This window comes from Hypanus sabinus, chromosome 9, assembly GCF_030144855.1.
Source record: "Hypanus sabinus isolate sHypSab1 chromosome 9, sHypSab1.hap1, whole genome shotgun sequence".
Taxonomy (NCBI): Eukaryota; Metazoa; Chordata; class Chondrichthyes; order Myliobatiformes; family Dasyatidae; genus Hypanus; species Hypanus sabinus.
The window spans coordinates 139,168,871-139,193,544 of record NC_082714.1 but is presented as its reverse complement, the minus strand read 5'-3'; the positions used below and the strand labels follow the sequence as shown (position 1 = coordinate 139,193,544).

Below are 24,674 nucleotides of genomic sequence, written 5' to 3'. Positions count from 1 at the left end.
GAATAAAATGAATTCAAGTCATAAAATAGCTTTTAAAAAATAGACAATCTCAAATTAATTATATGATTCAAGTTTAGTTTGCGAAGGAAACAGAACCCATTATGAAACCATTTTAGAATTGAAAAGTATCAGTTTAGCTTACACATGCTAATGAAGCAGGTAAAAGCACAATACAGAGGTGGCATACTATGTTTGCCATGTTATTGTTTAACTTGCAGTGCCAAGGGAGACCAGGACACTGACACAAAGTTGTCATGTAACCTAACTCCTTAGTTAATTATCTGGGTAAGCGAAATATGAAATTGCAAATGTGCAAAATGCAAAAACTCCAAACCCACCTTCTAACATGACACAACTGCAGAGCAGAACACGTTTCTGCTCTCTAAACTGATTACACAATTATAGGAGAAGCCAAACAGGGGAGAATTTTTCCCAAGTCAAAAGGACCTGGAATTAAGTGCCATGACACCACAAAAACTGACATTAGTCCCATTCGCCATTCTTCTTCTCCCCACCCCCCCACCCCCACTATTGGACAGAAGTCAGAATGAAGAACTGTACCAACTAGCCTAACATTCACCTTTGGCGAGTTAAACCAATGTCCCTTGGTTCTATTCTCCTCATCCTATTTTTTTTAAACAATATTTTATGCAGGTCAATGAAGCTGGAACTCACATCAATGACAAGACACCAATCAATCCACTCTCTGTTGAATATTTTCCATTTCCTCAAACCTTCTGCTGTGCAAATAACCAAAACTGCCCACTGTATTATTTTAGTCACTGAGGTAAACCTTAGCTCATTCAAGGTCTTGGAATAAGCTAAGAATTCCATCATAGTTATAGTATTTGTTTACATTGATAGATGCATCAATATTCTCTTCAGTTTTGTAACCTGACAAATTAGCAGCAGAATCTCAAAGTTTCATAAGCTATAAGCACAGAGTTCTTATGCCACTCAGCTTTGAGACGACAACTTCCAAGATATGTACATCTGTATACTTTACAGAACATTTGCTTCAAAGTTAAATCAAGATGCAAGAACTCCTACTTGATTAGGCTAATCCAATTGGGTTTGCACAACTTCACTTAAGTTAGTTAAATGGGGCTAATGACTTTAATTGCTTGTTTTAAATACTTAGGGATCAAATATTTATAAAATTGAAAAACAATTATCAAATGGTGAAATAAAAAAAGAAAATCAAAATAACAGGAATTTCATCATAACTACAGTCGAAGCTTCGAGTCGTGATTGTGGTTTCATCTTAATTTTCAATCAGATTTCAAAAGCATTCAACAAGCATCTCAAGTTTCCTTTGCAAGTCGTGAGGATTTTTAAGATTGAATTGGTATGCAGTACAATTACTAACTTGCATTTATGTAGTGCAACCAAACATGAACAACTCTTGGTATTTTATGGAAGTGCAAAAGGACGTGGAAGTGAATAGGATTAAGGACCAAAGATGATAATAAGCCCTAGTTTCTTGAAAGGGGTAGTCGAATATGTTTTACTATCTGCCTGCTCTCCATTGTTTCTCTATGTGACTATACCACAGGTAAAACAGTATTCGGATATTTACATGGAAACAATAGAAAGGGAGTTTAAAATTCATACAAAACAGCAGCAGTAATGAGAAAAGCTTCATTTATTTGTACTGATGATTTTAGCTAATGCAAATAACTTTGTGAAGTTGATAATGGTAATCATTTATTTTCTGAAAAAAAGTGAAAACCTAGACTACAACAAAATAAAAGAATTGGAAAAGTATTCTGCAGTTTTGTATTCTTTTCAAATTAACAGTGACAGGTGGTAGTGAACTATAACAGTAATATCGCATTACATAGCCAATGTGCTCCACAGCTAACTTTACGCCTCATAAATAAAAATACATATCAGTTTCTTTCTTCTTGAAGGTAGAAAACTAATGAAAAAAGATAACTGAAGTGCAGACTCAGCAATTCTGTGCAATGCAATCAACGTTTTATAAAGCTCATTGTTCAGTCTGCTGCACACACAGACAGATAGATACAAAGCAACTACATGTGGGCAGTCCATCAAATTAGCAGGGGGAGAAAAATCAAGGAATAAAGTCATTACTCATATGACCCATAATTCAAGTGGCATTGTTAAGCCAGTGTGAAATCCTTCAGGAAATGTTGCTACATTAATTTTTTTAAAAAAATCAAAATAACAAAACACAGCATTTTTAAGGGTGTACTTCTTTTCCAGTTGCAGGAGTGCCGTGAGAATTTCATAGCAATTAAAGCCCACATCCATACAAAGTTGGCCTGACACAAGAACATAAAATGGTACACTGAAGGGAGGTTCATTCCACTTCAGAGTGAAGCTCCATGTCTAACATACATTCCAAGTATGAATTGGAGAAATATGGTTGTAGTTTCCCCAGCAACACTAAACACAGTATACTTATAATACTCATCATAAAATAGCGATTATCAACGAGTTTTTTTTTGAAGAAGTTTCTATTCACAAGGAAATGATTACTGGGATGATTAAAAGCAGTGTAATTTTAGTCGCAACTGCTAACATTTCTTGTAAAATAATGTCTGGCTGTGGTTTGTTGAATCTCAATAAAAGGAACCAGAGCTGTGTATATTGGCACCAGAAAGAATGAAGTCTACAATGCTTAATATTGCACAGAACTAACCAGATTAATAAATACTTCGGCATTTCCTACTTTCCTCAAGCTACAAAATAAGTCTCAAACTTCTGATGTTTAATATGTTTATTTTATTCCAAGCCAACGGATTTACACCTTGCTAAACACAAAGTTTAAAGGTATTTATATTTTCAGAGCTAGTATCAAATTAAGCAAAGTTCATTTTTTTTTTTAAAAAGGATGTCCAGTTGCTAAATTCTTCTTTTTGAAAAATGACAAAAAGTATACATAGTTAGAAATATTGGGGATAATAAATCAAACCAAGTCTGAAAGTTTAAGAAAATATCTGAACCTATCTAATGCATGTACAATACTAAGCAAACTGGCACTTATGAATCATCCCTACAAATACAAGTGTATTTGCTTCTGTGCGTGTGTCAGTTAACACACAAATATGCTACCATAAGGGAATGCAGTAAACTGATCAATAATATGATGATTTATGAAAGCTGAATCACAGGTCACTATTATCAGGTGAAGAAAGCTGCAGTTATATCAAGATCATTCAATCATTGTCTTACAAATTATTTTATTAGTGCTAAGAATTAGCTCTTAATTAGCATTAATTATATATCAACATTATTCTTGCATTTTTAGTTTTAAGTAACATGGTTATCTTTATATATTTTGGCTTAATTATCTTACCTTCTACAGCCATTGCATCACGAAACACGGGCATGAAAAAGGAAAAACAACAATTAGTTGCATATATTATAAATACACTGAAAATAAAAACAATATAAAAACAGGGACACTAATCCAATAGCATTAATGAATAAATTCAATCTGAATTATAGGTATATAATCATGGCTTAAGCATTAAATTCATAACTAATAATTTAAAATTTTAATTCTAATCTATTCTTTTGGTTTTCCATTCTTTATTAATCATATAATAAAACATCATTGAAAAGTGATCAGGCAGAGATAATAAGCTCTGGAGTGCAAGAGGTTCAGGAATCCAGACATACAAGGATTAATTTTTTTTTAAACTGTCGGGATGAATTTATAGAATGAGAAACAATCACTGGTAACCATAAGAAGTGTAGCAATTTGTGATCTTCGTGTCAAGAGTTCTACAATGCAATCCTCAAAACCTCAGTGAGGAGTTCCAGAATCCCATGTAATGAAACCCAGGATTGGATTTCTTTTACCATAAACCAGAAGCCTTGGGCAGTACTGATTTCCATTTACCGCATTTGTCTACACAGCAAATGTTACTGCACATCAATACCTAATTGCATACAAACCATTTAGAAAAGAGGGGCATATTTAAGCACAGTATTAGGTTTTCATTCTTATTCTTTTTAATTAAGCAGACAGAGCAAAAGGGGAGAATGAGATACAACTGCCTGCTGAAGTGAAGTGAGCCAGACTCTAATTGGCTACATATACAGGGCAACAGAATATAATTGGCCACCCATGTGAGGCGCAAGGGAGGAAGTGGGCACAAGACTGTATTTTAAAACTATTTCAATTGCCTTCTTTAAACAAAGTTAAAGACTAGAGAAAATAATAAGTCTTTTTATATTTACTAAATAAATAAGCAAGCCTTTGACAGCCACTAAAAATCTCCAAGAGTAGACAGCCCTGCAGCTCTATTTACAGAGAGAATGCTGAATTCTTAATCCAAGCACTGAAGTTCAAATGCCAACCAATATTGATATTTGAGTTAAGCTGTGGATGAATTTTTAAAAACTAGTCACTGGCTCAGGTTCAACCTCCACAAGTTCCTGAAACTTCTCATCCAAAACCCGGGTTACAGGTATCCTGCCCAAATCACCCACTACACATATCCTCCATTGCCACCACAGGATGGCTGTAGACCCAATGTAGGAGATCAAGTTTCTCAAAGGCCGCCTTCAAATGATTTCTGGAAGTTCTTTTGGCCTGAGTGTCATGCTCCCTGCCCAAGGTTTCCCTCTCCAGCCTCTTTCCTTGTTAGCAGTGCAACAACCTCAAATCATTTTGGCACTTCTCTTTCGTACCCTAGCATGTTATGCTCATCTCTCCCGTGTTCCTGACATCCACAGCATCATCTCATTAAAAAAATCCTCAAAGCTCATTTCTATTAAACATACAACAAATGCTATATCACTGCCTTGTGTCTTTGATAATGAGCCCTTAGTCATTTATAAATCATAATTTTAGCTATCGATTCAGTGGAGGAAAGGAACAAACAAAATCTGTACCCATGTGAGGAAAGCAAATGACTACAATGTTGAGATGAATCAACAAATTAAAACAATGATCCTCAAAAAGTATTTCCATCTATTATTGCAGAGGAGTCTAGCTTCAACAATAAGACTCGTTCTTGCCTCTCAGTTTCAACATTTACATTATAATAAACCCTCAACATTCTCCTAATGAAACCATTCACCACAACTGACCTCATTTCTTTGAGTCCTTCAGTCTCTATAACGTGCAGAATCTGTTTGGGGGTCATTGGAGCATCAGAGTAATTTTCCAACACCTGTGGACAAATATGTACTGAAATCCAAGTCAACCATTACCCGACAGCACAAAAAGGTTGTAAAGATCATGTGCAGCAAATATACGTGATGTGGGTTCTCTAATCCATAGGATTTTAAACCATTTGTAAATTGATATTCTCCAGGGGTCACAGTGAAATTGACACTGGCACTCAGATGGTTCACAGTTTGAAAGTTATTCTGCACAAAAAAAAATCTATGGTTTACTTAAAAGAAAGTCACTTTTCTTTAAAAAAAAGAATGAAGTCTTTCTTCCCCCCATAGAGTTAACAAATTCAGTTTATCACCCATGCTTTGATCTGAGATTGCACATCTGTGGTAATGAATATTTCATTTCTGCCTTTGTAATAACAGTACTGAATATAGTCTTGGGTAAAATAGAGCAGCAATGGTTCAATAGTTTTTCTATGCACATTTTAAGACAGCAAGTAGCGTTAAGCAATATCTTTTTAAAGATAAAAGACGACCTTAAATTTAACATAACCCCGGACATCACATACATGTGCTTCCAGCTATTGACACCAGAATTAGAGATGCCAAAGCCAAATTGTTATTTCGTATTAACACCACTGTTGCAAAGATTCCCGAAATACCAGCTCAAGTTCTCAGGCATGAAGGATATTAAACACGGGATCAGGATATACAGATTTCCCCCGCTATCCGAGAGTACAGCATTCCTATGAAACCTTTTGTAAGCCAAAATGGCGTAAAGCGAAGAAACAATTACCATTAATTTATATGGGAAATATTTTTGAGCGTTCCCAGACCCAAAAAAAGTAACCTATCAGATCATATCAAATAGCACATAAAAACTAAAGTAACACTAACATATAGTAAAATCAGGAATTATATGATAAATACAGAGCCTATATAAAAGTAGAAATAATGTATGTACAGTGTAGTTTCACTTATCAGAAACGGGAAGATTTAGTCAAAACCAATTTGTAGAGAGAAAAAAAATCAGCATGTACTGTACACACATGCGCACACACCTGCCCGTGCAAAGCTTCACGGTCATGGTAGCCTTTGTCAGGTAAGCACAAGTTTAAAGCGGGCGCCTTTTTTTGTAAAAGTGAAAATCCTCTTCGGATTTCAGGTAGCGAAAACAGGTACTAATTTAGGTCTTTCATAAAAGTGATGTGGCGTAAAGTGAACTTCTGTAAAGTGGAGACCCCTGTACTACACAAGCTCTAAAATTAAAGCATTACAACTTAAATGTAGAATCTGAGAACAGAAATATTGGCCAGAGAAAATTTAGATTGAAACTTCCATTCATTTTTCTTTCCCCTGCAGCATTAGTATGTTGGCTTGCAAAATGTACAACACCTGCTATTCTAAACTTGCTATCCCAACTTCTGAGAGTTGAATAGGTTTTATTTTACAGTCCTAGGCTGTTACAGAAAACAACAGCACAAGTGTAGCGGATTCACGACTGACTAGCAATCCAAAAGCTATAAACCATTCCAACAGCAGTAATATTGAACTTGATTAAATCCTACATGCATATTGTTTAGTCTGGCTGATGTTCATTAAAACTGCAATAACTCAAGATGTGCAAAACAAATATGCAGGGAGAGATCTTAACCTAGTGCCAGTTCTCTTTTTTGAAACAGCCAACATTACTGATTTGGACTTCAATGCTAATAGAAAAATTGCAGTGGAAAGAACTGGGGATTGAATAGCTCTTGACATGCCTGTGGAAACTGAAGCCACTCAGGGAAATTCTGCCAGATCCCATGCATTTTATTGGTGACTGTGTAACCAACATTCATTCTAATGAGCATGTAAAAATAAATTGGAAGATGATGAATATGCCACTCCCCCCCCCCAGTTAAAATACAGCAAAATTTACTGCTACTATACTTCAATACTATAATTTCAGAATGCATACTTTCATGCGTACAAGAATACAGCAATTCCCAAGCATACACAACATAAATAGCCCTAAATGGATGCCATTTTAAAAAAACATTTAATGGAAAATAGACTTTGTTTGTGAAGTACCGTGCCATCAGGGGGAAGCCCCAAACACAAGTGAGGTGCTTCCCCACAGGAGTAGGGGAAATATACATGTGCATACATAACCATTTGATTCAGCACAGATGATACGCAGGAAACAAAACAACACAAACTGAGCTAAGAATTAAACCCATGAAGAAACAAATTTTATTACAGGATGGAAGGCATAGTGAGCTATCAGTTACATTCTTCACAGACATTCAACACAGTAAATATTTCATTAATAAGCTCACAAAACTGTGTCTAAAATTATGCAAGGCACAGATAGACTATACAGCCCAGGACCGAATGCCCAATACTAGAAGGCATGTATTTGAGGTGAAGAGGGCAAGTTCAAAGGAGATGTGTGGGGCCCAGAGAATGCTGGGTGCCTGGAATGTACTGCCTGGGGTGGTGGTGGATACCAATACGATGGAGGCACTTAAGAGGATCCTAGACACACAAATGTGCAGGGAATTAAGTGATAATGAGTAACACACAAAATGCTGGAGGTGCTCAGCAGGTCAGGCAGCATCCTTTGAGGGAAATGGACTGTCCACATTTCAGGCAGACACCCATCACGCTGTGCAGGTTGAGGGATTAGTTTAGTCAGGCATTTAATTACTAGCTTAACTAGTTCAGCACAACTTCATGGGCCCAAGGTCCTGAAAAAACTGTTCAACGTTCTAATATTTCAGGTTTCCCACATTCCAAAACCAATTCAATGCAGTGTTCAAGAACTGTAGCTGCATGAATCCAAATGGGCTGAAAAGTAAAGGTAAAACTTGTCAAGTATTGTAATGGTAAGGTTAGTTATTGTAGTTGGACATTTGTCAAGAACGGTGATGATGTCATCAGTCTAGGACAGAACAACATGAGATGTGAGGGAGCATAGAAGCAAGAAGGAGAAATAAAGACATGCTCAGAGTATGAAGCGTGTCGTCATGACATATGCACTAATTAAGTACTAAGAGAGGTTGCAAATATGCAATAGTGACGATGATACAGACTCTGAAAGTAAATTTAACGTCAGTTGATGAGAATGGAGAAATCTGGGATCCAACACTTCAAATGTTTTACGGAGCCAGCCACACTACGCCCATGACAGACAACATGGCTCATTTCATTTGAGCTTTATGCTGATGGTAAGGGACTGATAGTGGACAATAACGCAACAGATAATAATACAGAACAAAAGAGAGCACTACTTTTGCACCTTGCAGGACCAGATGCACAGGATGTATTCTCAACACTACCAAACACACACAAGTCACAGACTATGCAGCGACAGTGGAGGGACTGACTGCTTCTGTGTTCCCCAGGTCAACACTATGCTTGCCCAGCAGCATTTTCATCAGCTTGCCCAAAAACAAGGTGAGATGGTTCAATAGTTCTCTACTTGCCTTCGCCAGGAAGCAAAAGACCGTAATTTTCCAATTGACACAAATAACCAAATCAGGATGCCATTATGAGAAAATGTAACTCAGTCTATGTGTAGAGTAAACTACTAGAGAATATGCAAGGCCTAACATTTGCCCGCTCACCGGAAATGTGAAAAAGTTGAGGAACATTTGTCAGGCAGAGACTGTGCACTGCGTTTCACACCGTGAGGAGACTACACATGGCAAGAAGGCAGAGGGGAAAAGAAAGTCTACTAATACAAATGAAAGGAAATGCTACAGATATGGAAACACAGATCACCTGGGTAGAGACCCAAAGTGCCAAGTTAGTGTATAGATGTGCAGAAGATGTGCTGGAAAGGACCACTTTGCAAAAAAAAAATGTGCTGGGCAAAAGGATTAAAGGCATGAAAAGTGAACAATGTTGAGGATGAATAGAAGGAATTTGCATTTGTTGTTAACAAGACAGTCATCTGAAACAATTATTTTCTGTAGGGGGTATGAATCTGTCCATGTTAGTAGATTCAGGAGCCAAACTTATACTGGGCCAGTATAAATATACACTGGGTGAAAATCTGTGATTAAAAACTTAAATCAGAGATGATGAAGTGCCATTCATATATCCCTAAACAGAAGAGTAAGCTGTACCCATATTCATCTAGCACATCACTGGAGGTTAAGGGGGTTTTTGAATGTGTAATAAGTATTGGAACTGGAACAGACCAGGCAGATCATGATCATGATAAAAGGCAATGGTGAACCAGTCCGAGGTAGAGAAACAGTTACAAAGCTGGGTGTGTTAAAGATTGGAGAAAGAGTGTCAGCACTGGCAGATGTTAAAGAATAACTTAAGCTGCAGTAGCCACAAGTGTTCGAAGGGGTAGGAAACCTGGACATTAAGCAGATCAGTCTGTACAGTGATACAAAAGGTAAAACCTGTGGCCCAACCACTCAGACATATACCTTTCAACCTAAGGGAGGCTGTTCAGGGGAAAAAAAATTGAACAGTTAATGAAAATGGCCATTAAGTTGAAGGGGGTTAACCCCCTAATATTTTTTTTTACCAAAACCTGACAAGGACATCAGAATGTGTTCAGACATGAGAAGGGCAAATAAAGCAATTGTGAGAGAGAGGTATCTCATTCTAACTGTAGTTGAGATACTACAGGGTACGAATGGAGCTGCAGTATTCAGCAAACTTGACTTAAAATGGGGCTATCACCAGCTAGAACCAAATCCAGAACCTAGAGAGATAACATTTGCTGTGCATAATGGGGTGTATAGGTACAGGAGACTGATATTTGGTGTGTCATCAGCCTGTGAGCAGTACCAGCATGTCACACAAAATGCTGGTGGAACACAGCAGGCCAGGCAGCATCTATAGGGAGAAGCACTGTCGACGTTTCGGGCCGAGACCCTTCATCAGGAGTATCTGAAAAGAAAGATGGTAAAGGATTTGAAAGTAGGAGGGGGAGGGGGAAATGTGAAATGATAGGAGAAGACTGGAGGGGGTGGGGTGAAGCTGAGAGTTGGAAAGGTGATTGGCAAAAGGGATACAGAGCTGGAGAAGGGAAAGGATCATGGGATGGGAGGCCTCAGGAGAAACAAAGGGGTAGGGGAGTACCAGAGGGAGATGGAGAACAGACAGAGTGATGGGCAGAGAGAGAGAGGAAAAAAAAAGAGGAGGGGGGAAAAACTAAATATATCAGGGATGGGGTACCACGAGATAGCAAATACTTTAGCTGGAACTGAAGGAGTTGAGAGCATCTCAGATGATGTGATTGTACATGCACCTAACCATAAACTTACAGACTACATGCTGTCTTAAAGAGACTCAGAGTGTAGACTAACACCAAACTCAGAGAAATGTCAGTTCAACATGGACAGACTAGTTTTCATGGGAATTCTCTTGTTACAGAAAGGCATCACAACAACTGAGGAGAAAGTGCAAGCAGTAACGTTGGCTTGTGAACCACAAAACACCACAGAAGTGAGGAGTTTCTTTGGTCTTTTTAGCTACAGCAGCAGATTCATTCCATTGTTTGCAATTCTGCCAGAACCACTGAGATGATTGACCAGGAAGGACACTCAGTTCAAGTTTGGAGAAGAACAGAAACAAGTATTCAAAGCCCTAAAAGAGTTGCTAGCAACTCAGGTACAGTGGCCTATTTTGATAAAGATGCAGCAACTAAAGTAATAGTAGATGCCAGCCCAGTCAGACTGGGGGCAGTACTCATACAAAAACAAAATGAAGGAATGGTATCTGTCTATTGTGTGTGCGCCGCAGTCTCACAGACTGAACACATATACTCACAGAACAAGAAGCATTAGCATTAAAATGGGCCTGCGAAAAACTTCATCCTTACTTGTATGGGAGAAAATTTGACCTGATCACAAATCACAAACCTTTGGAGATGACTTACAGCCTGAGATCTAAACCATGTGCACACAGAGCCGTGGGTCTTGTGATTGCAACCATACGACTACAGAGTCACACACAGGCCAGGAGAACAGAACATTGCAGACCCACTGTCGAGGGTGCTGGGAGAGACTGCTCAAAAAAGTGGGACAAGCTTGATTCAGAGGAATGTGTCAGGTTCACAGATGTGAGTGCTACACCTAAAGCTCTGACAACACAAGAGGTGCACAGAGTGTCAGCCACAGATCCAGAGCTGCAGGAGAAGCATAAAGCCGTCATGAGTAGAATATGCACACCTTGCAAATGAGCTGTGTGTAGCAGGTCATCTAATCCTCACAGGGACATGGATTATGTTTCCTAAAGCCTTGCACACATGGGCACTCGCTCCAGCTCATGAAGGACACTCGGGAACAGTTGGTACGAAACAACTTCTCAGAACCAAGGTTTGGTGGCCTGGTATGGATAAAGCAGCTGAGAAAGACTGCAAAGCTTGTCATGGTCATCACACTGCATCTAGACCAGACCCTCCAGAATTACTTAAGCTGACACTGTTACCGGATGGCCTTTGGCAGGAAGTAGCTGTTGATTTGCTTGGACCATTACCAACAAACCATTCCATTCTAGCAGTAGTTGATTACAACAGCCAATTTTATTAATATGGCATTTTGTTCTACAACTACAGAATTATTGACAGTCTGGAGAACTTTTACAGTAGACATGAATTGCCCAGATCTATCAAATCAGATAATGGACCTCAATTCAGATCTGAACAGTTCACGGACAATTTTGAGTGTAATGCAATTGAACACCTCGAAAGAATGCCAAAATAGGTTTAGGCAAATGGTGGAATACCAAAATGCATCACTGATGAAAAGTACTAGGATTGCTCAAGCAGAAGGACTTGACTGGAAACTTGAACTGAGAAAGTATGTGACTGTGTACAGATGTGTGGAACATGTCACTAACAGAGAAAAATCCTGTCAAACGTCTCTACAACCACAAAATGAGTGTGAAGTTTACAAGACATCAAAGAAGTACACACAACAGAACTTGAATTATGAGATCAGGACAAAGATCTAAAAGGAAAGTGCAAAATGTATGCAGACGATCACAGAAGAATACAAGAGTCTGCTGTAAAAGTCGGGGACACTTTGCTTACCAGCAAGGAAAAGTGGACAAATTCACCACACCTTTCAACACAATACCATGCAGGGTGGTGAGGAAAACACGAGATCAAGTGGTAGTTGAAACTCCAACTGGAGCGTAGTATGTAAGGAGCACCACACATGTAGAAGTTCAACACAAGAGAGACTTTTGACAAACAGGAGGAACTTCAAGGATTTGACAATGAAGTACTGGGACAGGACAGTATGAAGAACAGTTACAGGCAAGATCAGGTTCACAGTGAGGAAAAGCATTCACTAGACATTGAAAGCAAAGAGAAACCGGTAGAGAGACCTCAAGGAGTTAGAAAACAACCTCTAAAGTTTAACAATTCTGTGTTGAAGTAGAGCTTCAAGTTCTGGTTTTGAAACAGTGAAAACTGTTGTAATGAAGTTTTCAGTTCCAGAGTTATCATTAAGTTGAAATGGAAAATGTGCTGGTTATAGTCATGCATATCAGAGAATGTGTTGAATTGAAATGGTTAAATCTGTGAGTTGAATGTGTTCTAAAACATTGAAGTTCATTTCCCAGGAAAGGAGGGATGTCAAGAATTGAAATGGTAAGTCAGTTGTCAAGTACAGTGATGTCATCAGTCTGGGACAGAACAAGATATGATGTGAGGGAGCATGGAACCAGAGCATGAAGCATCGTGTCATGATATTTGCACTAATTAAGTACCGACAGATTACAAATACACAACATAACTTAAGAAGCCACTATCTCTATTTGTATCATTTTGCACCAAATACAAATGATTTATTTAAAAAAACCACTTTTGTAGTTTTTCCTCACAGGAAAACAGATATTTCAGCTTGTTTGAAGATTTCATTAACAGGACCATCAGCCTTCAGTAGGGTAACGGTCCAAGAAATCTGGCAATTTGTAAACTGCCTACTCAAAACATGCCTGACCCATGAGTCACTGCCAATGAGAAAACCAATTCTAAAAGGTTTATCTACATTTTCTGCTTTTAGACATTACAAGCAATGCCAATTCTTAATTGCAAGATTTTCCTTTCTAAAGAAAATAAATGAAAGTATCAGTCAAAAAAACCAATTTATTTGAAAAGTAATCTGTTTAGAGGAAGTCTGGAAGAAAGCACTGAAGTATTTATAGTCCAGACCACTTCAAAAAGAGAAACATATTGCATAAAGACTACCAAATTTTATGTTAGATGGGCTTAGATACGCAGTGTATAATTAATCGCCTGGCAGTGCTAGCTCAGATTTATAAAATCTATTAATTATACTGAGGTTAATGCTGAAAGATATTTGCTGAATGAAGTGATACCCTGCAGAAAACTGTGAAATCACTCAGCACCAGCTGTTGTCCTGCTCTATTTGCTAGAGAGAATGGAATATGTTGAAAGGCCAAAATATTTTACCATACTGAGTTTATCGTTCTCATGCAGTTTTAAGACCTCATGACATTAATTTGAAACTAGTTTTTCGGCAGCTCTTTTATCAAATTGTTATCAGTGTTTTTTTTTTAAATTGCATAGAGTATAACCAAAATATTCCCATTGTTTTGTAGTCAGCTGGTAAGTAATATAATGATTATTATTTTTCTTAGAGCAAAATAGATTCTTTTAGTCATGGAATCATTTACAGCAGATTAAAATTTTAAATGAGCATAAATTTGACTGCAGAAAATGCTAAATTACTTTTTATGTTTATATACTCAAATGTTAATGTTTCATTCACACAAATATCAACATCTGGATGGAATCTGACATCAACTTGAGCAAAAGTTCCATTCTACATAAAAGCATTTAAATTGTGCTGAGAAAAGGTTTGATTTAAATATTTATATCTTTGTAGATAAAATGCCTACGAATGAGAGAAAGATTTATATTTACTGGTTATCCCTATTAAAGAAACACAAGCCATATCTTAAACAAAGATCTTTTAAAGTAATATTGAACATCTGCCTTCAATGGATGAAGAAAATGACACTTGCTGGAAAATATGTAAAATACACTTAGTGGTCACTTGATTTGGTACCTCCTGTACCTAATAAAGTGGCCACTCCATTGAGTTTATGTTTGTTGTCTTCCACATTAAGGTTTACCCTGTTGTGCATTGCATTCAGAGAAGCTCTTCTGCACACCACTGTGGTAATGTGTTAAAATTTACCACTGTGGTAAAAAAATGTTTTGCACTACCTTACTTTCCCTTTTCTATTTTTTATTTATGATTATAATTTTTTTATTATTATATTTACTATCGATTTGTAATCCAGGGAGTGTGTAGCGCAAAATCAAATATCGCTGTGATGACTATATGCTCTAGTATCAATTGTCTGGCGACAATAAAGTAAAGTAATGCTTGGTTAATTGAGCTACTATTGTCTTCTTGCCAGTCTAGTCATTCTCATCTGACCCCTCTCATTAACAAGGCATTTTCGTCCACAGAACTCACGGGATATTTTTATTTTTTGCTTTTCACACCGCTCCCTGTAAGCTTTAGAGATTGTTCTGCATGAAAATCCCAGGGGACCAGGAGTTTGAGATGCTCAAACCACCCCATCTGGCACCACCAGTCAACGTCCCTTATGCGAAGTTTGGTTTGAACAAATGAACTGCTTGACCACATCTGTATGCATCGAGTTGCTGCCAAAGGATTGCCTGATTAGATACTTGCGCTAATGAGGTGTACAGGTGTACCTAATAAAGTAGCCATTTTGTTTCCAGACAAGAGCAATGTCGATTTCCACCCCTCCTGTCTCCTCTTTGCCATAATAGCAAGTTGCTGCCACGCAAAATAAAAATCAGAGGGCCGAGAATGGGGAAGGAAATAAATTCCTAGATTGATGACTGACTCAGAACACGCATTACTCAGCAAGGAATTCAGATTGTTCCTGTTTTAAAAAGGCATTAGAATGGCCTGAGAAAGACTGCACATCATAGTACTTACACATGCCAAATTAATTGCGCTATAAGCACTCTGCTTCCAGACAAAAGTATCTGCTATTAACTGATAAAGCTAAATAAACAGGCACCAATAGTTTGTATTATATCACAGTAAGTTTAAACCTTCAAAACACCATGTAGCTATACACACCATGCCTTGAATCTACTATTTCTACATCACCTAAACTTTTCCAAGTCAAAAGGCAAAAAGAAAATGTCAATATGCACTTATGACCTGTAGAATAAAGAATAATCATGGATCGAATTTTTGCAACAGCAATACCTTGTTCTGCTCTTTCAGCCTAAGCTTTAATAACATGACCATTATCAACGTGAAGTGTGACATTTAGAAACCTTAATCCTAACGTTGATGGAGGTTACAAGCTGGAGTTGAGCACTTCAGAGAGAAATCAACTGATCACCTGACCTCCAACATGACCTCTGCAACACCGTTTCTTACCACCAAGTCAGGAACAAGTTACTGTGCCAAATTAGGCTTTATGTAGTTGAATCATATTGAATCCAATTCTATGTAACATTGCTAGTTTTAGCTTAAAAAGCACAGAAGCCAACAGAGATATTTTTTCCCTTCATGGTCCAAACTACAAAAGCAGCAAAATGAAATGCTTAACAACATAGTATGGAGAAAGAGAGAGAGAAATATTCAGTACAAGGAGTGGAGGGAATGGAGGTATGGAGGGTTATGGGCTGAGTGCAGGTCGGTGGGACGAGTTGAGAGTAAGCATTCGGCACAGACTAGAAGGGCCGAGCTGGCCTGTTTCTGTGCTGTTGTGATTGTCACAGGGTTATAAGGAGATCCTTTGAATTCTTTCCATGACTAACGCTAAGCTGCAGTTCTGGATGAGCGTAGACACATCATCCAGTTCTGTGCCCCAAGCTCGCAAACCAGCAAGTAAAGTGCAAACGCTGCAAAGTGCTTTCATTCAAAAACAAACAGAAAGAAAAAATCAGCCCAAAGTTACCATCTCATTTACCATACAACTCCATGCAGTCTCCAAAGAGGTGAATGTGAGAGAAAAAAAACAGGCATCATTCTGTCCCCGAGGGCTACACGTCACAGCTACAAGTGGAGTTTAATTGTATTCTTAGAAGATGCAGGAAACTGACACAACCGATTGATAGACGACGTAATAGCCACTACTCTGCATACCACCCATACACATCTGGACAAGATGGATACTTATGTGAGAATGCTGTTCTTGGATTACAGTTCAGCATTCAACACCACAGTTCCATCCAGGCTTGACAAGAAGCTCAGAGACCTTGGCCTTGACCCTGCCTTGTGCAGCTGGATCCTGGACTTCCTGTCAGATCGTCAGTAGGTGGTAAGAATGGGCTCCCTCACCTCCAACTCTCTGACTCTCAATACAGGAACCCCTCAGGGCTGCATACTGAGACCCCTTCTTTACTCCCTGTATACCCACCCACAGCTCCAATCTGCTAATTAAATTTGCCGCGACACTACATCAATTGGCCTAATCTCAAACAATGATGAGGTGGCCTACAGGGAAGAAGTCATCTCTCTGACAGTCGTGTCAAGAAAACAACCTCTCTCTCAATGTCACAAAAACAAAGGAGCTGGTTGTGGATTACAGGAGGAATGGAGATTGGCTAATCCTATTGAGATCAATGGATCTGGGCTAGAGAGAGTAAACAGCTTCAAGTTCCTCGGCATCCACATCACCAAGGACCTCACGTGGTCTGTACACATCAGCTGTGTGGTGAAAAAGGCACAGCAATGCCTCTTTCACCTCAGACAGTTGAGGAAGTTTACTACGGGCTCCCAACTCCCAAGAACTTTCTACAAGGGCACATCACTGGCTGGTACGGGAACTGTACCTCCCTTAATCGCAGGACTCTACAGAGAGTGGTGCAGACAGCCCAGCGCATCTACAGTTTGTGAATTTCCCATGATTCAGGATATTTACAAGGACAGGTGTGTAAAAAGGGCCCCTAGGATCATTGGGGACCCAAGTCATCCGAACCACAATCTATTCTAGCTGCTACCACCCAGGAAGCGGTACCACAGCATAAAAGCCAGGACCAACTGTCTCTGGAACAGCTTCATCCACCAGGCAGGCCATCAGACTGATGAACTCAAGGTGATTTGAGTGTACTCTATATTACACTGACTGTCCTATTTATTATAAATTACTATGATTGCAAATGGCACATTTAGATGGAGAATTAACAAAGATTTTTACACCTCATATATATGAAGGATGTAAGAAATAAAGTTAATTTAATTCAGCATTTCTCCACATCAAATCTATGGCATTCACATCTCTTGTTAAAATATATTCATGCAAACACGCAAGTCAAACTTCAGTGACAGCACTTGACTATGCTCAGATGTTCACTTTCCATTAATGGCAGAGTGGGTTCATGTGTGCCACAACACTTACACCAATTATTATTCTCATAATTTTAGAATATTTCAAGGATAGAGTGATAATATTTAAGGGTTTTGATAGGCATGACAGGGAGTTGGTTGTCAAAAGTTTTTTTTTCCCCAACTGAATGAAAAGCCGTGCTTGAACTGTGAATCCTCCTTGAAGTCTCCAGAATTAGGGCCTTGCCAAAGATTAGGAAACCTTTGTCCAGCAAATTTAAGCTACCAAGTTGCGAGTGTGTTCTTGGCATCAGCCCCAAGTAGCAATGATTCAGCTCTAAGCTTAAAATCTCAACTGTTATTCCAAGGCTTGGGAAGGCTATTAAAGAAATTTAAATGCCTATTTTTAAGGTCTTTATCCCCCGTTAGCAAGTCTTCTATCAGGAAAATTATATAATGGAGTTCCAGGTTATCCTTTTAAAATTTCTAGTGTAAATTCTTTTCAAAGAGTAAATGAAACAGCAGTGTAATTGTCAGGCAAAGCAATTTATTTCATACAGTTAATGTAGCTCCAACATATTGGATGTATGTTAACACAGCATCTGGAACCTGGTACAAATGAACTCATCTTACTATAATCCCCTGACATTTATAACAAATACTATGAGTAATGTTTTCACATGCAGTAAACACCAGACATATGGAAGAGTGAAATCAAACTTGCGATGGTTGCATCAAATAACTAGCTGCATCAAAAGCATCAGTTAGTGATTATTCTCAAAACTACCACCTAAAGTCAGTTAAACCATTAAGAGACTGTTTGGAAAATCCAAAAATCAATTTTAAAACTTTTTTTTAAAAAAAAGCATCACATTCTGGTTTCACAGACTAAAACAAAATATGATTGTGGGACTAGGTGAGAGTAAGCGTTCCACATGGACTAGAAGGGCCGAGATGGCCTGTTTCCGTGCTGTAATTGTTATATGGTTATGTCTGCATTCACCTGAAATACTTCTCAAATACCTTCAGCACCAAACCTATTGAGACTCCATATTCCTCTACATTTCTACAGGCCATTTGTCTATAAGGAGTCTATCTAAGTTAGGTGCTAAACCTACTATACCAAAGTTTTGGTTAGTTTTGCATTTTAATCACAACCATACAACTAGTTCTGAGTAAATTATAAAAATACCCAAGACTCCGGTATAACAAAAGGCAGCATTAATCCTTGGGATAGAGAGGTGCACTATGAGATAATTTTAAATAAGACAGGGACTTTAAAGCAAACTATATAGAAAGTTGCCATATGATGTAGAAAACACTGGATAAATAGCAACATACACATACACACAATTCTGAAGGAATTCAGCTCAAGCAGCATCTATGGGAAAAAGTAAACAGTCAAAGCTTTGAGCTAAAACCCTTCTTCAGGACTGAGGAAAAAAGGAAAGATGTCTAAATAAAAAGGTGGGGGGACAAAAAGAGCTAGCTGGAATTTGATAGGGGGAGCCAGGAGGATGGGAAAGGTCAAGGACTGGAGAAGAAGAAGAGAAGAGTGGTCAGTAGGAGAAAGGAAAGGAGATGGTGACCTAGGGGGAAGTAATAGGCAGGTGGGGAGAAATTTGCTCAGCAGGAGAAATCGATATTCATGCCATCAGGTTGGAGGACAAACAGTGATCAAAATCATAAGAGAAAAAAGTACCCCCACTAACCAGACCATGCCCTCTTCTAATTAGGGAAAGATACAGCAACCTAAAAAGGGGGGGGGTGTTTTACACTCATTTATTTATTGAGAAAAATTATCCAATATTACAAATATTGGAAAAAAAGTATGCAAACTTCTGGGGTAAATCCTTCTATGAAAGCTATTTGGAGTCAGGTGTTCCAATCAATGAGAGGAGATTGGAGGTGTTGGTTGTAGAGGTGCCCTGCCCTATAAAAAGACACACAAAGCCAGATTACTGACAGACCCTACATTTCTCAAGAAAGATCGCTTTATGTGCACCATGCCTTGATCAAAGCAACTTTCAGAGGACCTCAGAAGAACTGTAGAGATGCAGGAAGCTGGAAAAGGCTACAAAAGTATTTCTAAAGACACGAATGTTCATCAGTCCACAGTAAGAGAAATTACCTACAAATAGAGGAAACTCAGTACTGTTGCTATTCTTCCCAGAGTGGGCATCCTACAAATACCAAGAGCACAACCTTAGAGGTGAAAAAGAACCCAAGGCAAAAGATCTACAGAAATCTCTGGAACTTGCTAAAGTCTCTGTTTATTTGTCCATGAAAGAAAAACACTGAACAAGAATGGTGTTCATGGAAGGACACCATGGAGGAAACCACTGCTCTCCAAGAAAAAAAACATCACTGCACATCTCATATTTGCAAACAACTACCTGGATGTTCTACAGCGCTTCTGCCACAATACTCTATGGACAGATGACAGAAAAGATAAACTTTTTGCCAGAAATGCACATTGCTACATTTGGAGGAAAACTCATTCCAACTGTGAAGTATGGTGGAAGGAGCATCGGTTTGGAACTGCTTTGCTGCTTCAGGGCCTAGCCAGCTGGAAATCATTGAGGGAATAATGAATTCAAAATGGTGTTAAGACATTTTACAAGAGAATGTCAGGGTAGCAGTCCGTCATCTATACCTTAATAGAAGTTGGATAATGCAACAGGACAATGATCCAAAAGATAAGAGTAAATCAACAAAATGGTTTAAAAAGTAGTAAAATCTTGTTTTAGAATGGCCGTGTCAAAGTGCTGGCCTTAATCCTATAGAAATGTTGTGGAAGGATCTGAAGCAATCAGTTCATGCAAAGAAGCCATCAACATCCCAGAGTTGAAGCAGTTCTACAAGGAGGAATGGCCTGAAATACATCCCAGCCGATGTGTAGGAATGATTAACAGTTACCGGAAACATTTGGTTAAAGTTATTGCTGTACAAAGCATCTATCAGTTACTGAAAGCAAAGGTTCACGTACTTTTTCCAACAAGTATATGTTGTTATGATCCCAGCCCCCTCCTTTGTGAGAATCGCAAGAGCACCCGTTGAGGGGTGGGGGGGGGGGGGGGGGGGGGTCAGTAGACCCAGGAAGTGAGAGAGAGAGAAACGTGAAAAATTGCACGTCCCACCAGGGATACAGAATAAGATGCCAGCAACTATTGTCTCCTGGAGACCACGTGAAAAGCCCTCGGGCAAGGTGGGCTGGTTGAGAGAGAGATTGCATCATCCCAACCTGATTGACACCTGTGACCCCGTGAGGAAGTATAAAGGAGAGTCTCAGGGGGACAGCCCCTCAGACGCACCAAGAAGACATGAGAGAGCGATCCCGCAGCAGCGGGATGCCATTCTGAAGGAAGCCACGTGCGTTAGATTCCGGGATTGTAATTTGTGGCTGGAATCACAGGAAACCGCTTTTAACTAATATCGGGGAGAGGAAACCAACGCTTCCCCGATTTCACGGAAGATTCATCAAGACTCGGCAAGTTCTTTCTCTTCTCCCCCCAATCTCTCTCTCTCGGTCGCCCCAAGCAAAACGCAGCGATTTTCAAAGGGCTGAGGCCCGCAGACTTTCAGAGTTACTTTTATATTTCCAACGGACAATCTATTAACCCCTAGACACCAGCAGAGCTCACTTCTTAATGATGATTACTATACCCGCACTTTCGATTGAATGTTGACAATGTGCACTACCTGAATGTATGTATTAACCCTACTTTTGTGTCCCTTTACGAATAAAACGTTTGAAAATAGTGACATCAGACTTCAACAGACCTCTCTATCTTTGCTGGTAAGTTCTCCAGTTACGGGGTTCATAACAATGTAGTATTGGGTCATTTTCCTCAATAAATAAATGAACAAGTATAATGTTATTTATTTAATTGGGTTCTCTTTATATAGTTTTAGGGCTTGCGTGAAGATCTGATCACAAAACTTTCTGGCACAACTTGCCTTTGGAGTAACAAGCAGTGCGATAATCCCATTGGAGGCAGTAGGAAGGGAAAAAATAAACTAGTATCAGTAAAGCAGTTAAATGCTAGATTGAGGTTACAAATAGCTTTTGTGAAAGCAATTAAATTGGCTTATATCTTGCCAGTAATTCCTGGCAACTTTGAATAGAATTGCAATCCTATGACAATTTCAATGGAAAGAAGTTCTGAATCTGTCAGTTTGCTCCACACTGGAGCTCCAACAGACTGAGACTTCCCAAATATTTCAGGGAAATTAACAAACAGGAAACTAAACTCACACCATTCTTAATATTTACAAGTTTCTAAATCTTGGAAACATTTAGCTATGTTCAACAACCCTGATCATTTGAGCTGGGAGCTGGGCTTTGCTCACTGACACCATGAATGTCATGATGGTGGTGGGGGGGGGAAGCACCCCTATAGGCACTGCTTAGTCGGAGGCTAATAGAGACCAGGATCATCCGCTAGCAAGATTAAACCTCCTGCAGGCTGTAAAGAAAGAACTAGCCCATTGATGATCAGACTGAAGGAAATTCAAATTACTGTGCAATTGCATCGAATGCCATTATAAAAATAGGAAACAAAAGATGAGATTGGGGGAAAAAAGCACCCAGGTTTTATAACATGCAACAGCAACACTGCATTTGTACAAATTAAGTATCAGTGACTAAGACAGGGTGCGACAGTTATGCACATGAAGCCAATGGAATACTTGGACTGACACGGACAATCACCACACAATTTTGTAGCCATCATACAAATCAGCAATTGATGCCATTCAGTCTATTTCAACAGTGGCCAGCGGGAAAGATGTCTCAAACCAACATTCTCAAAATGGAGAAACAAGTCTGGAGACCATCAGTGTATTGCCTAATAAGGCGATCTCAAAGCTTTGCAACTGTTTTGAATGGCAGATGTTCAAAGAGGTTGCTAAAAACAGAGACGATGTGGACCTCAAATCACATGCCTCATCTGTCATTGACTACATCTGTAAGTGTGGAGGCGACACTGGTACCTCACAGCCCATCCAGAAACCCTGGCTGAACACAGAGATGCACTCCCTACTAAAAGCCCAGGATGCTGCCTTCGCGCCCGTTGACAAAACCGCTCTCAGAGCTGCCAGGAAAAACCTCATCTTAGGCATGAAGAGGACAAGTCAGCCTAGACACGAAAAAACATGAACACGCCGATAATGAACATTGGCATACATGGCTGGGCGTTACCGACTATGCAAGGAAAAACATAAGGAAAAACATAAGGAAAAACAGTGACAATACCTGGTAATTATTTTAATTTGAATTCACTAACTGTATTGTAACCCCTAATTTTTAATTGTCTTTTGTCTTTGAATAAAAGGTTTGTATGTTTGTTTAAAAAAATTGGCACCTCCCTCTCTGACACTAAACACCTTTTATACCCGATTCAATGCATGCAACACAATGCCACTACCAGGTGAGCAGCCTCTGGCTGTAATAGCAGCAGACATGATGAGGACTCCAGAGTCAACCCCCATAAGGTTGCTGAGCCTGATAACATCCCAGGCTGAGAACTCAGGGAGTGTGTGCACCAGCTCTTTAACATCATCACGGAAATCTCCAACACTTCACTCATCGAAGCTGCTGTCCCCACTTGGTTCAAACCAGCCACCATTACCCCCGTACCAAAGAACGCAACATCTTCAGAACTAAACGACTACCACCCAGTGGCACTGATGGCAAATATGAAGTGTTTTGAACAGCTGGTAATGGCTCACATCATGAACACCATTCCTACCACACTGGACACTCACTGATATACTTACAGACAGAATCGCTCTACGACAGATGCCATAGTGTCTGTCATGCACCTAGTCCTGTCACACTAAGAAAACAAAAACACTCATGTCAGAACACCAAGACGGTGCTGGCAAGACTCATTTTGCAGGCAGTAAACAAAGCTACTAACTATTTCATTAATATAGTTTTCCTGCACCATGATCACGGCAATCCACAGCCTGTAACTTCCCTGTAGGAGTTGTGACTTTAAACCGTTTGTATGAACCTTTTGGCATCTGAAGGGTTCAGTGAACTGGACTCTTGAGAACGCATGTCCGACTATGGCAGTCATGGCTGGATTGGCCTTGCAGAGTGGTTGCAACTTTGGGCCAGATTAAAGCAGTGGGGCCTGGCCAGAAAGCAAAAACCTGAATCGATGCTTAGCCAACTTAAGAGCCGAACCGAACTAAAAAGATCAACATGTCGAGGCAGAGAGTGAAGGTCAAACGGGTGTTCAGATCCTACACCAAGAAGCTTCACCTGCTTTTGCACTGGATTGACTCTGCAGCCACCGGTCTCCTGGATCTGCTGCAGTGCTGGACTGGCTCCGTGGCACTTTCGCAGACTCTGCAGTTCATGTTCTGTATGTTACCATTTGCTTTTCATTGTACGTACCATTTCTTCCCCCTTCCCCCTAGGCACGGGGTGCTTGATGGTCTTTGTTGTGTGGAGTTCTATTTTCTTCGTGACTGCCTGCAAGATGATGAATCTCAAGCTTGTATATGGGATATGTATTTTGATTATAAATATTTTGAATGCCGATTCTGGATTTCAGTTCGGCATTCAACACTATTGTCCCACAGACTTTGATGAACAAACTCCTACTCTCAGTCTAAATACACCACAGAGGAATTGGACGTTGGACATCCGAATCACAAACACTCCTTCCTCCCAATCATCCTCAACATGGGGGCTGTGCACTGAGCCCACTGCTGTACACGCTACTCACACATGACCGCAGGGCCAAGTACCAAGCAGTCACATGGTCAAGTGTGGGGCTCATCACCAACAATGAGATGGCCATCAGAGAGGAGGTGGAAGAGCGAGGGTTGATGCCAGGCGGATAACCTCTTTCTCAATGTCGTCAAGACAAAGCAGATGGTTATTGACTTCAGCAGAACTCGCACCACTCACGACCCACTTTACACCAGCGGCACAGTAGTGGAAACTAGGAATAGTTTCAAACTCTTGGGAGTGTACATCTCACACAGACTCTCATTGTTCCAGAACATATCCTGCACAATCAGGAAAGTTCACCAATACTTTTACTGTACTTTCTGAGGAAGCTGAAGATAGCTGGTCCGTGCACATCTACAAATACACAATAAGGAGCATCCCAACATCCTGCACCACTGCACAGTATGAAAACTGCACCGTGCCAGACAGGAAGGCTAAACTGCCCAATGGACCACTGACACCAGCCTACCTGCCATCAAAGACATATAAACAGAAAGTTGTCAGAA

General features: G+C 39.6%; 1 protein-coding gene across 3 annotated transcripts in view; it reads right to left on the bottom strand.

Moving 5' to 3' along the window:
• LOC132399854 (polycomb group protein ASXL1-like) overlaps positions 1-24,674 on the bottom strand; it is a 90,626-nt gene that overhangs the window by 61,129 nt on the left and 4,823 nt on the right. Inside the window, exons 2-3 of one of the 3 annotated variants that reach the window (XM_059980689.1) lie at positions 5,071-5,153; positions 3,326-3,328 (exon numbers count right to left, since the gene is read on the bottom strand). The exons of the other annotated variants lie outside the window; for them this stretch is intronic. Coding sequence (XP_059836672.1) covers positions 3,326-3,328; positions 5,071-5,153 — 86 coding nt within the window. The remainder of the gene's footprint in view (positions 1-3,325; positions 3,329-5,070; positions 5,154-24,674) is intronic. 3 annotated transcript variants of the gene reach the window in all.